The 12,946-nt window shown below is 55.9% G+C and overlaps 1 protein-coding gene across 2 annotated transcripts in view; it reads left to right on the forward strand.

The window, feature by feature from the left end:
• The window catches only part of AGPAT4 (1-acylglycerol-3-phosphate O-acyltransferase 4), a 116,581-nt gene extending 110,745 nt beyond the window's left edge, over positions 1-5,836 (forward strand). For both annotated transcript variants that reach the window (XM_059176600.1, XM_059176599.1), the window contains exons 8-9: positions 3,789-3,987; positions 5,258-5,836. In XM_059176600.1, coding sequence (XP_059032583.1) covers positions 3,789-3,987; positions 5,258-5,352 — 294 coding nt within the window. In that variant the 3' untranslated portion in view covers positions 5,353-5,836. The remainder of the gene's footprint in view (positions 1-3,788; positions 3,988-5,257) is intronic.
• Positions 5,837-12,946: the final 7,110 nt, after the last annotated feature.

Raw genomic sequence — 12,946 nt, forward strand, 5'->3', positions numbered from 1 at the left:
GCGTCTGCTCCAGTCGGAGAAGCATTTTAATCCTTCCTTTGAGAACGTGTCTTGGCCCCAGAGACTTCCAGATGACCCCCCATCGGACGAAGTAGAGACTTCTCAGAACTGTGCTCGGTTTGGGGGATCAAGATCCTGACACTCTCGCAGCAGGAAGTGGCTCCCGTGCTCCCAAGGAGGCGATTTTCCAATGGTTCCTGTAAAAGCCCATTCGAATAACTGGCCATCGGGGGGCCTTTTCAGGATGGATTGCAGGATAGGCAGGGACTGGCATCCAGGCTCCTCTTTCAACGAGTACACAGGGACCGCCCGTCTGTCACCGAGCGGGGACCATGGAGGTCCCTCAGCCTCACAGGTTCACCCCGTCGGTCTGAGGAGGCCTAGAAATGCGTATTCCTAGGAGGCCGCCTCTGACCCATGGCCTGCAGGCTTGGAAATGCACAGCAGCTGCTTTTAAACCAGGTTCCCAGTTAGGAAGCTTCTGTGCTGCTGCAGGCCTGGGCCTGGAGGAAACACGCAAACGATATATATTTTCTCTGGTTTCACGCACGAGGCGGCATTTTCTCTTGTGCTGTTCTCTGGTTTAATCGTCTGGGCGGCATACGACACGTCACACTATTAGCAAGCAGAAAATTGCACTAAGGCCTCAGAAAGGAAAGGCTGCATAAAGAAGCCCACGAACAAATCTGACAAACGCGGGCCTCAAACCTAGCAAAGCAAACCAAAGCAGGTTCTTCTCCGTGGGCCCGTTCTCTGCTGGGTTCAGGCGGGAGAGTGTGACCGTCGTGTGACCTGAACCACTCGGGCGTTCAGTGAAGAGGCACTTCTTCCTGATAAAGTCTCTCCAGAGGTTTCCCTCTAAACTCTGTATGCACTAAGATGATAGGGTTCAGCTTGGAAGGGCTTCCCGAAACGACCATCTGGGGCAGAGCCCTTATGCTAGTGAGGGGGAAACTGAGGCCCAGAGAATGATGTGGTTTGCCCAGCTTGCAGCTAAAGCCAGGTGCCGGAGGACAGGCCCTGTCTCGCTTCTGAGGGCTGTGTCTGTGAGCAGACCCGGGAGGCTGACCTTTAACCCGGAGGGACCACCCCGGAGCAGCTCCCGGGACGGGGCAGCGGTGCCTCCCAGAGGAACTGTGGATAGACAGGAAGAAACTCCAGCATCCTGTCGTTCCTGGGGCAGCCCTGTCCCCTCAGGAGCCTCGATGGGTCTGGGGCTTTACGTACCGGAAATCCCAGGGCCCCACTGCGCTTGCCAAAGTGGAGTTCTGGGTAGGGCGGCGTCTTTCAGACACATGGCGTGGGAAGACAGTTCTGCCGACGTTGAGCTGGGGACTTCAAGGCACCGATTCCCCGGTGTTGCTTCCACCGGCAACAAAATGCAGGAGGGGTGCTGGGCGCCCCAACAGGGACATAGCAACGTTTCATTCTGTTCAGACAGGGACATAAAAAGAGATCCACTATCGACCATGGCCATTTTGACAGTCTCAGACAGGAAGGGCATCAGCTCCGACAACCAGGCCAACGTTGAAGTAGAACAAACATAGCGTCTGGAAAAGGCACAACGTTCATGACTTGTCGGCACCCGGGACGGCTGCTGGCTGTTGGCGTGGGAAACCGTCCATGTCCTCGTGTGATCCCTTGGGACAACGGCGGTGCCCCCGTCACTTTTTCCCAGAGCCATCACGGTTACCCCATCGCGTGGTTTGAACCAAGTCTGAATTTCATCCCCGATTCAAGTTACGTACTTCCCCTCCGGCGGGCAGTCTGAAGTCTGCCGAAGGGATGGGGAATTCGCCATTACCCACGGAAAACCTGGTGAAGGAAGCAGTGGCCAGGCTGTCTTGTGGGTGTGTGGGGCTCACGGGGGCCATGGCTGGGCGCTGCTCTGTTGGGGGTGCCGCAGCCAGCAGGACATTCTTCAAGCACAAGAACGAAGGGTTTTCCAAGCTCGCGATGGCTTCCGCACAATACCGAGGGCATTTCCTTCTCACCACTCCAGAGGCCAGACGATCAGGGGCCTGAAGGGGGGCCCCCACCAGGGCTGCTGTGGTGGACGGGTCAAGGGGGCTCTCTGAAGTCCCTGTGACAAGGGCACGACCCCCAATCATGAGGGCTCCATGCTCGCGAGAGGCCCCGCCTCCGAGCCCAGCCCACGGGAGATTAGGCTTCTGCATGGAGAATCCGGGAGTCCAAAGCGTCCCTGTCATCGAGTTATCGGGCTCCTGTGGCCCCAGCCTGGGATGAGAAAAATCACCCCAGTTCATGGCAGGGAGGTAAAAACGGGAGGCCTCGACAGAGTTCGGGCCCTCGCTCTGGGCCTCGGACAAGTCATTGTCGCTTCCCCTGAGGTTGTCTGCTTCGGCCACAGGCTCTGGGACTCATTTTAATAATGACCCTCAGTGGAGAAAAACACGTCTTTCTCAGTTCCTGCTGACCGGGGAAGGGGGAAGTGTGGTGCATTTTCGAGATCGCTCTCGGGTGTTAAAGGAAGTTCGGCACCTCGGGTGTAAGTTCCAGGTAGACAGAAGCTCCTTTTCCAGGAAACTCAACTGTGGGGACCGCCGGGACATCAGCAGGCTCCGACGGGGGCCCCACGTGACCCGGAGACGGGTCTTGCTCCGCATGCACGCCGCCAGCCCCCAGGATGCTGTCAGGATATTTCAGTCCGTTGCTGTTATTTAGAAGCGGGCAGACTCCCCGTGGCTGCCAGTCGCTGGCCCTCGTGTCCACACGGTGCCTGGGGACGGGTCCCTCTGCCCCCGTTGCCTGTCACCTGGCCCCGCAGTGTCCGTCTCTCCCACGGCCGCCAAGCAGCGCCTGGGGTCTCCCGAGAGCAGCTGGACGGTGCTCAGTACATAGTCCCAGCCTTGGGGGTCCCTGGTGCACGCCGTGCCCGCCCAAGACCCCCGCAGGCTCGTCGGTCTCACACACACACACACACACACACACACACACACACACTTGGGGACCGATGGTGCCCTCATCCGTGGGCTTAGCTGCGGCCACGGGTGGTCCAGGTGTCAGGTCACGGGCAGCCTCGGGGCGCCGAGACCCCTCCCCTCACTCCTCCATCGCATCGTTGGGAAGGGGGCCTCGTTCACACGCCCTCGGTCACGGTATTTTGTTAGCTCCGCCGTGTCCGTGCTCGGCTCTTGCCGCACCTCATCGAGGAATGAAACCTCGCACGTGGTCATCGCAGGCGCGGGTGTCCCTGGAGCCCACCGCCAAGGGGGCTCCTGTATTCCGCCTCAGGTCGGGCAGCAGAGGAGATGGGACGGGGGTCTCGGCACTACTGCACAGAGCCACTGGGCAGGCCGTGCTGTCGTGGCTTAGGTGCAAGAGGTGAGCCCGTGGCTCTGCCTGAGGCTCCGGGTTCTAGCGTGTTCTGTGGGCGTTCACTGAAGGCAGACTCCGTGTCTCCGTTCGTTCTCCACTGGCTGTTGCGGGCAACAGGCAGTACTGCATCTGGGCCACCAGAGCTGGGCCTCAGAGGCCGGCCACCCAACTGGAGGCAGGGGAGCACCGAGCAGCAGACCAGGATGGAACTGGGCTGGCCTGGCACCGAAGCTCAAGCTGCCACGCCAGGGCTAGTGACAGGGCCGTGTCACTGTGGGGAGGGGACTGCCAAGTTCGGTATTGGGAAGGCTCATCAGGCGCCTGTGATGGAGCCCCTGGTTCTGCTCAGCTCACATGGCCTCCCCCCGCCCCGGTGCCTCGGGAAGGGCCTGCACGAACGCGGGGTCATGCGTGAGCAAAGTGCCTCAGGGTGGCCTCTCTGTCCGCAGGATGCCTTCCAGGAGGAGTACTACAGGACGGGCACCTTCCCGGAGACAGCCATGGTGCCCCCCCGGCGACCCTGGACGCTCGTCAACTGGTTGTTCTGGGCCTCCCTCCTGCTCTACCCTTTCTTCCGGTTTCTCATCAACATGATCAGCAGCGGGTCTTCCCTCACCCTGGCCAGCTTCGTCCTCGTCTTCTTTGTGGGTGCGTAAAGAGCAGGAGACCAGCGCCAGCCATGCTGCCGAAAGGAGCATCTGATGGGGGGGGTTACAGCTGGAGGCAGAACGGGGGTGGGTAAACTCACCCTACCTGTCTCAGCCCCTCAGAACAGAAGGGACAGCCTGCAGATGCACCGGGAAAACTAGCTTGCAGGCCTCACGGTCAAACACACGCAGAGCCCCTCGCCGAACGCGAGCTCTGCGGACAGCACTGCTCACAGCCCTCATTCCTTCCTCCTCCCCAGGAAAACCTTCCTGGAGCCCAGCAGCAACGGGCAAAGGGCCCTGGCCATTCAGAGCAGGTGCCGGCCCCTCTGGGGAAGAGCGTGTGGTTCTAGAAGTTGGCTGCCACACGCAACAACATCAAATAGAGCGGCCTGGGAGCACTTTTGCGTGAACCCATACTGGCTTCACTGGCCAGGGGTCTCAGACTGCTCTGATTTCTTCATGGCCCCAGGGTTCCCTGCACGCTGTCGCTGGTCTTTGAGGTGCGGCAGCCAGAGGCAAACGTGGTAGGACCCCCTGGGAGAAGCAGCCCATTCCACTGCCAGCCCCGCTGGAATGGCCCCATCTCAGCCATGTACGCCTTCTGAATGTGTGATGCGTGCTTGGTGCCGGGCTCCTCAGGGGGCTCAGATGTACTCCCTGCACTGAAGGAGCTCACCAAGTCTGCCGTCTCTGACTGCAGCATGTGACCGTGGCCCTGCTGTCCAGCTTCGCTGGGCACTCAGGACTCAGGAGGGTCTTTCGTGCTCTGTGTTTGGGCTGATCGCACCTGAAGGCAGGGGTCTTTCCCCATTCACTGCTCTGATTCTTATCCCGAGAGCAGAGCCGAGCACTAAGGAGACATCCGGGCTCTTGCGCTCTCCATGCTTCTGGTCAGTTACTCAGCTTCACTGCAGGGTGTTTTGTAAGTTCCTGCCCTGCATTCGCAAAAGAATCCTTTGTCTTGGAGGCCATCATGGCAGAGGAATTCAGTAAGCTTTGATGCCCTGGAGGCTTAGCATCCTTGATGTATGGAGAGATTAACCCACTAGCAGAACAGCCTCACTCTGTTTTAATGTCACTTAGTCCGACACCCGTGCTCCAGAACTACAGTGGGATCATGCAGGGCCCCAAATTAGCCGGCAAGATCTCGGCTGCTGCTTGGGGTCTGCAGACAGCTGGCATCTCAGCATTCTTCCCGCAGATCACTCTGGGGTCCCCCGTGGGCTCCTCCTAACCTCTGTGCTTTCCATTTCTTCCCATTTCCGCAGCTTCTATGGGGGTTCGATGGATGATTGGTGTGACCGAAATCGACAAGGGCTCTGCCTACGGCAACATCGACAGCAAGCAGAAACGGAGCGACTGACCCCAGACACATTAGCGCCCGGAGGGGCCCTTGGGGACTGGTGGATGCTGCCAGCCATCCTTAGTGGGACCTGGGGACGGAGCGGGGTGAGCCCCTGCTGGGAAGGCAGGGCGTTTTGTCTCAATGCCAGATGGGGAGGAAGATGTTCTTAAATCTTTTGTCCCCCCATAATGCTTTAGTGGGTTTTGATTTTCTTTTCGTGTGAGCGTGTGTGTGTGTGTGTGTGTGTGAGTGTACGCGAGTGAGTGTAAGGGAGAGGATACATATAAGTGAGAATGGTGTGCGGCTGAGTGTGAGCCTTATTCTATCATCATTCAGAGGGGATGTGAGGCACAGGGGGAGGGCAGGGACTGGGAACGGAGGGTTCTCCTTCATTCTTCGGTGCTGAGTTTTCTGTACTGGATTGCAAAAGAGTAAAAGGCGCTTTAGGTAAGATGACTAAATTATGCCTCCAAAAAACCACTAAAGTGTTTGGCTCCCTGTGCTATGTGTTTCCACAGACTGCTCTGTGCCCACACTCCACGCTCTGCCGTGGTTCTGGGGTTCCAGATGGCCATGACCCAACAGCACTGCCTGGGGGGTAGCGGGACGGACTCAGCACGCAGGGGGCAGCTGGAGGGGCCCTCCTGGCCGCCGACACAGGTGCAGGCACCGGGCGGGGAGGTGGTTAAAGGGGACGGCCGGTGCTGGGGGACGAGCTCAGACATCTGGGGGGACACAGTGAGAAGCCATAAGGCAGCCCTGGGTTTTCCGATCTGCCTTCAACGGAGTCTCTCTGGCCCGATTCTGAAGAAGCTGAGCGGAAAAACAGAGCAAGGGCCTCTGGCAGCCATTTGAGAAATGACTTCACGTGCACAGCTCATCTCAATCAGCAGGCAGAAACCAGTCCAGGAGCACTTTTTGAAAACACCGTGCAGGAGCCAAGGGTCGACTGCAGCAAACACCGGGGTACGTGGCTCCCCTGGGCGTCTGCTTTTCTTCCGGAAGCCCAGACTCTCACACCACGAGGGAGGGCTGCCCCTTGACATGCCAGGCGTTCTCTGGAGTCACAGCCACACGCACGACCTCCGTGAACTGCTGCCGGTCCTCAGAGGCCACATGCACAACGTGCAGGACCAGCGGTGACATCTCTGGCGAAGAGCCTTTAGCCATGGGACACTGTCCTCCTAGGCCACGCGCTGATGGTGCTCACAAAGGTGGGGATTTCGGAGCACAAGGTAAGCAGAAGGCTCTGCCCTTGCACAGCCGCACACGGCTGGAAGAGAGCTCTCACTTGCTGCGCTCACAGAAGAAGGGAGAGACGGTTCCACCCAAAAGGTGGGCATAATCTATTCCAAATCCTGTCGTTCAAGGTTTACTCCTTTACTCACCAAGTGTTTACCAAGCACAATGGAACTCGGTGAGCCAAGGAGTTAGGAGAACGCCCAAGAGAAGCACCCTCATTGTCAGGAGCTGCAGAAACAGAGAGAGAAATGGATTCGGGCTGAGATTCTCCCTTCAGAAGGGAGTTCCCGTGAGGCCAGAGCCGAGCTGACATTTGCAAGCCCCTCGAGAGCAGGGTGATGAGCCCCTGCATTTGCTCGCCCTGCGTCAGGCTGTGGGCACAGCTCAGATGTCTGTATTCACGTCCCCGCGTGCCCACCTGCACCCGGCGGTGGGGGCCGCTCTACGCTGGGACTCCTCGCTCCACAGCAGAGCTGCGTAAGGCGGTCAGGGGTCAGTCCTGCCCACAGCTGTGTGACCCCCTCCTGGCACTCGACCTTGGGTGAGCCATCCTACCTCGAGTTCCAGTTTCCCCATAAGTGAGGGAGACATACCTGCCTCCTGGGTTGTTTGAAGGGTGAAAACGAGGCCATATATGTAAGCACACGTTAAGAATCCGAAAGCACTGGGGCGTCTGGGTAGCTCAGTGGGTTAGAGCCTCTGCTTTCGGCTCAGGTCATGGTCCCAGGGTCCTGGGATCGAGCCCCGCATTGGGCTCTCTGCTCAGTGGGGAGCCTGCTTCCTCCTCTCTCTCTGCCTGCCTCTCTGTCTACTTGTGATCTCTGTCTGTCACATAAATAAATAAAATCTTAAAAAAAAAAAAAAAAAGAATCCAAAAGCACTAAGGGAGGAGAGATTAGAAAGCTGCCTCCGTGCTTCTACTTTGCAAAATGCTCAGAAACAACCTTGTGGTGTCCAAAACATGTCCTTCTTCTGTCCTCGCCCACGAATGGACTGAGTGAGTGCGAGTAACATAGACTGCCTTCGCCCTAGAACAGAACACGCGAGCAGAGGCAGGCCGCTGACCGGCGCTGTGGGGCCGGGTCCGAGGAAGGCCGGCAAAGTACTGCCCTGGGAAAGAACTCCTCTGCACTCCTTTTCACCCGGGCCTCGGGCAGCAGGAGAATGTGCTAGTCTGGGGACAGATCCGGTCATCTTCTCAGCTACTTGGCCTTCCCACCAAGAAGCCTTTTGTTAGGAGTCACGGGGAGCTGGCTTTCCTTCTGCCCTGCTGCTCTAGTGGCAGAGAGCATGGTGCCCCAGAATGTCTCAGCCCTGGATCCCCGAACGTGGGCGCAGGTCGCAGAGAGTTAAAACCCCACGGAGGTTAAGCCACCTGTAGTGAGTGCTAGTCCCTAGCGGTGCGTCATGGACGGAGAGCTTCGTGTCCTCACACTGTCATCTCATGGTAGCTTGGGGCAGCCCTGGTCAGAGCCCGCTCTGAGCTCCAACGTAGCAGGGAAAAGTAGTTTTCCTGCACTCTGGACAGCGATGGCCACTCTCCAGACTTCCTTGCAGCTTTGATACAGGATGTCTGAGGCACTTCCAGGAAACCAAACCCCCAGCGTGACATCTTTACTAAAAACACCGGGCATCTAAAATGCAGCTGGCAGCTGGGGAAGTAGACCGATTCGGTGACTGCTGAGCGCGCAGGAGTGACCCCGGAGGACCAACTAACGCGCTCTGTCAGTTGGTCTCGCATGTTGCCGACTTTTTTCCCGAGAGAACACCACCTTTCTCCTGTGATCGCACAGTAGGACTGCAGTTATCTCTCGACTGCTCTGTTCTCTAAATAAACGCATGCAAAAGTCTGTACAAGTAGCTGCTGGCGTTTAAAAGTTAAACAATCCATCTTTTTCTAACAGACCTGTAAGTGGACCTGATCAACAGTGATTCAGATGTAAAATCCAACCATAATCAGCCGGGAAGGGTGACGAAGGAAGGGACAGCGTGCCCCTCATCAGAAGGGACCCTGTCGGCTTCTGGGTTCCCTCCTGGTGGAGCCAAACTGTGGTCTGGCTGGCCCCGTGCAGGACAGACTGGGCTTGACAGAGGCTTTAGAACTTACTCGTAAACACCGACCAACGTGAAAATACTGCAGGGTACCTGTTCTCTGCTCAACAAGGCTGCATCCAGCTTGCCCCAGAGCACTGGGCAGACCGTCCACGTATCTGCTGGGCTCAAGCGTGAAGAACAAATAGCCCAGGGCCCGCCGGTTTCCCAAGCCAGCACGGGCGGAGTATTGGTGCCGCGTGAGCGTGGCTTGTGTCGGAAAGACCACGGGGCCCGCGACCATGTCTGCGGCCCATGTCTGCGGCCGGCTGTGGCAGGCTGGGCAGGGTGAGTCTCGGCTCACGGGCCCGCAAGCCGCCCCAGTAGGCGGCCGTGCCTCCCCCTTCAGCAAGCATGTCTCGGCCTTCGCTGAACCAGGGCTGACACTGCTCGTGGAGAATGACGTGAGGAGTCCAGTGCGACGCTGACAGGCGCTGCCCACGTCTGACAGCCCAGCACCGGCGGGTTCAAAGTCCTAACTCTCGTTCTCATAAACGCTCTTCCCCTGAACGACACGGTTCAAAAGTCTCCAGCTGGAACGAGACACGGGGGCCGCCTGGGCGGGGGAAGGACGCCGAGGTTGGGCGGCGAGAGCGGGGGGCGGGCTCTTCCCCGTGGGCTCAGCGCCGTGACAGGAGGCCGCCCTTTCTCTCCGCCCCGCCTGTGCGACACGGTCGGCGGCTGCTGCCTTTGTGAAATGGTGAGATGGGTCCGCGGCTCTCCGGACAAGGGAGTCCGCCTTGACACGACGGCCTGCGGAACAGCCCCTTCCCCCGGCGTCAAGACTCACAGTCGTGTGCGGCCTTTGCCAGGGAGTCCCTCGGGAACGCCGGCTGCGGAAGGTCCCTCATGTGCGGACTCTTTCCCGGCCGCAGAGAGATCTGGTGGCTGTGCAGATACCCAGCTGGCCGCGTCGGAGTCAGGTGATTTCCTAAAACTGTCTTCAGAGATTTCATCAGAAAACGTTTTTAATACAAATTTTTTTTTTTTTTTTTTTTGGCCAGGATGAATGAGACTCAACTCACTTCCCTGATCAACATGGTAGACCCAAGGGCAAGCCCCTGTTCAGGGCCAGCCCCTCTGTCCTCCGAGAGGCACCGGGGGGAAGGCTGGGTTGGCCCCGAGCCGGACCTGTCACCTGGGCACGAACGAGTATCCCGATCTCTAACGCGCTCCCACAGCCCTGCCTCCAGAGTTCCCACAACATACACGAAAGTAACCCCTTCCGATGTGTCAAGGCTCACGGTCCTCACACAGAGGCGCTGCGGTCTCAAGGGGATGGGGGAGGACCAAGCACTTACTCCATTTCCCCCGACCATGACATGCTAAACCACTCGCAGCCGCTGTCTCTGACAGGTACTGCATCAGCGAAGAGTATCAGAAACTTCTTCTCTGTGGTCAGCGTGTCTCCTCCTCTGACTGGCGTGGCCACAGGGCAAGGCTGGGCACCGGGCACCGGGAGAGGCTGGTGGGGGGTACCGAGCACCAACTCGGCTACTTTAATAACTGGGCTGCCCCTGTCTTCTCTTGATACCCTTTCCTAAAGTACAAATAAGACCCTTTCTTAAGTGCAATGAAGCACTGAACATTGGCAGCTGGTCAGAACGTTGTACGCGGTCAGTACGTCCACGTTCCAGAGTTAGCCGTGACAAAAGCAAAGCTTTTCTCCAGGGAAGGATAAGCAGTTCCAAGCCAGGCGGTCTGCAGCCCTGCAGATCCAAGCCAGGCGGTCTGCAGCCCTGCAGATCCAAGCCAGGCGGTCCGCAGCCCTGCAGATCCAAGCCAGGCGGTCCGCAGCCCTGCAGAGCTTGTCCTGTTGTAATAGGAAGGTTCTGAATTGTTTGAAAAGCATTTATTAAGCACCCTAGATCTTTTCAGTATCTAGAAAAATTTCCGAGGCCTATGTGAGTAAAGTGTTCCACTGAGGAAGACTCATATAATTTTTACCTTTTTTTTTTTTTTTTAAACAAAAGCATAGTCTTGACTTACATGTTGAAGGAACTAGGTATTTTTGAAATTTCTGGCATCTCTGTTCAGTTGAATTTTAAGGGGAAAAGCAGTAAAAATACACAGAGTTAGGATTCCTGAGTAATAATCCCTTTGAATTTGAAAAGTAAATTAAACGACACCAATTGCACTCTTTCTTAAAGTCTGTAGTCTTTAGCCAGATTGTTCCCAAACATTTCAGGGAATTAGGAAAAGTCACCAGTAGAGTTTCAGAGTGCCATTCCATCTCTGTGTCTGCAAGTGAGGAGGAAGGAAAGCGGTGGAGAAGACTGACATGGTTGATGAACTAGCACAGGGTGGCACAGACTTTTAAAGTCTCTACAAAATCACATCACAAAACTGCAGAACCCCATTCCCTGCCAGAATGGGCCAGCATCAACAGCATCAATAATGCACTAGCTAAGCACATCTGAGGCAAAAAGGCAAAGGCTCCATAAGCCGCCTGTGGATGACCGGGGCAGTTGGGGTTGGGGCAGCAACTCACATTTTTTTTGTCTTGTTCACAGCTGAAGTTAGGGAATGAGTTACTTGAAGTGCACAGTGAACCCTATCGAGCTCATACACAAAAGTTAAGTAAAAATAGACGATGAATCTAAATGTAAGAGCTGATAAGGAAAGCCAGTGTAAATCTTCATGACCTTGGGTCTGGTAATGACTTCTTAGATATGATCTCAAAAGCATATGCGGTAAAGAAAAAGTTAATAAGCAAGACTTCAAAATTAAAAACTTTCTGTGCTTCGAGAGATACCCTTAAGAAAGTGAAAGGACAAAACACAGACTGAGAGACAAAACTGCTGTAGCTCGTATCTCTGGTAAAGGACTTGTACCCAAAACATATAAAAGTCTCTCATAATTCAATAAGAAGACAAATAACCCAATTATAAGATGAGTAACAGACTGGAACAGACATCTCACCAAAAAAAGAATGGCCAACACACAAAAGATACGATGCTAACCATCACGTGAAAGGCAGACCAGAACCACAGAGAACTACCGTTACCCACAGGGTGGCCATCATCAAAAAGGCAGAAGTACGTCCCGGAAGCGACCACCCAAGGGTAAGAGCCCTCACATGGCGCTGCTGGGAATGCAGGACTGCACAGCCACTGGAAACCATTTGGCAGGTTCTTGAAATACTGAACGTGGATTTGCCCTGTGACCCAGAAGCCCCACTCCCGAGAGAGACGAAATGTCTGTCTGCAGGCCTTGCGTAAGAATGATCAGAGCAGCACAATTCATCAGAAACAAAAACAGAACTAGGAAATGAAGAAATAAAATACGTAGCATCTCTGCACGCCGGCGCGGCGGGCAACACAAAAGAATCAATAAGGACACGTGCTCCTAGGCGGACAGACCTCAGAAGCACCGCGCGGCGTGAAAGATGCCGGAGAGCAGAGACCACATACGGTAAAATTCTACTTAGATGAAATGTGCAGAACAGCCGAATCTAGAGAGACAGATGTGGCTCAGGGGTTGCCTGAGGCCAGGGGCAGGGGTGGGGACTGACTGCAGATGAAAACAGGGCTTCCCTCTGGCGGGATGCTCTCAGGCAGACCGGAAAGCACCGCTGCACAGCTACGCGGACAATCACTGAACTGCCACGTGTCCAAGACCATGCGCATCACACCTCAAAAAGCTGCTGGAGACCTTAACCATATTCTCAGCGTCTACACAATTCTTCACCTCTTGGAGAGGATCTAGTGTCCTGGAGGGAGAGGGTGAGCGTGTCGTGCCCAAGAGATTCCTTGCCTTGAAGTGGCTGCTAGGGGTCAGGAGTGAGGCTGGGAGCTTCTCAGAAGAGGTTAGGAAGCTGTAAGGTCAATTTTTTAAAAAATGTAATTGTGAAAAGATGAAGAAACCATCAATGGCATGTACTTCGGGCTATTTTGGGAAACTGCTGAAATGCTGACATTCTGAAAAAGATGCTTTCTTGTCAAGATGTCATTCAGCAGCACTTGACACTGACCGTGCACTGACACATCTTGGTTTAAAGGTCCAGAGCCTTCAGTGCACGGTAACAAGGCCTCCACTCTCCTTGGACCTCCAGTGTCTGGGGATCGTAAGAGAATCTAAAGGGGCCTCTGGCATCCACGGTGGCATTTCCTTTAGCCCTTCGGCTTCTCAGTGAGGAGACCCCGGACCCTGCAGGGCTCCCAACCAGGGACCCAGGGCTCACCTCTAGCACATCCGGTCGCATCCCCCTCTATACAGGAACACGTGAAGGAAAGGGACAGACCTCGGTCTCAGATAACGTGTTGGCTCTGAAGCTGAT

This window comes from Mustela lutreola, chromosome 6 (assembly GCF_030435805.1).
Source record: "Mustela lutreola isolate mMusLut2 chromosome 6, mMusLut2.pri, whole genome shotgun sequence".
Classification (NCBI taxonomy): Eukaryota; Metazoa; Chordata; class Mammalia; order Carnivora; family Mustelidae; genus Mustela; species Mustela lutreola.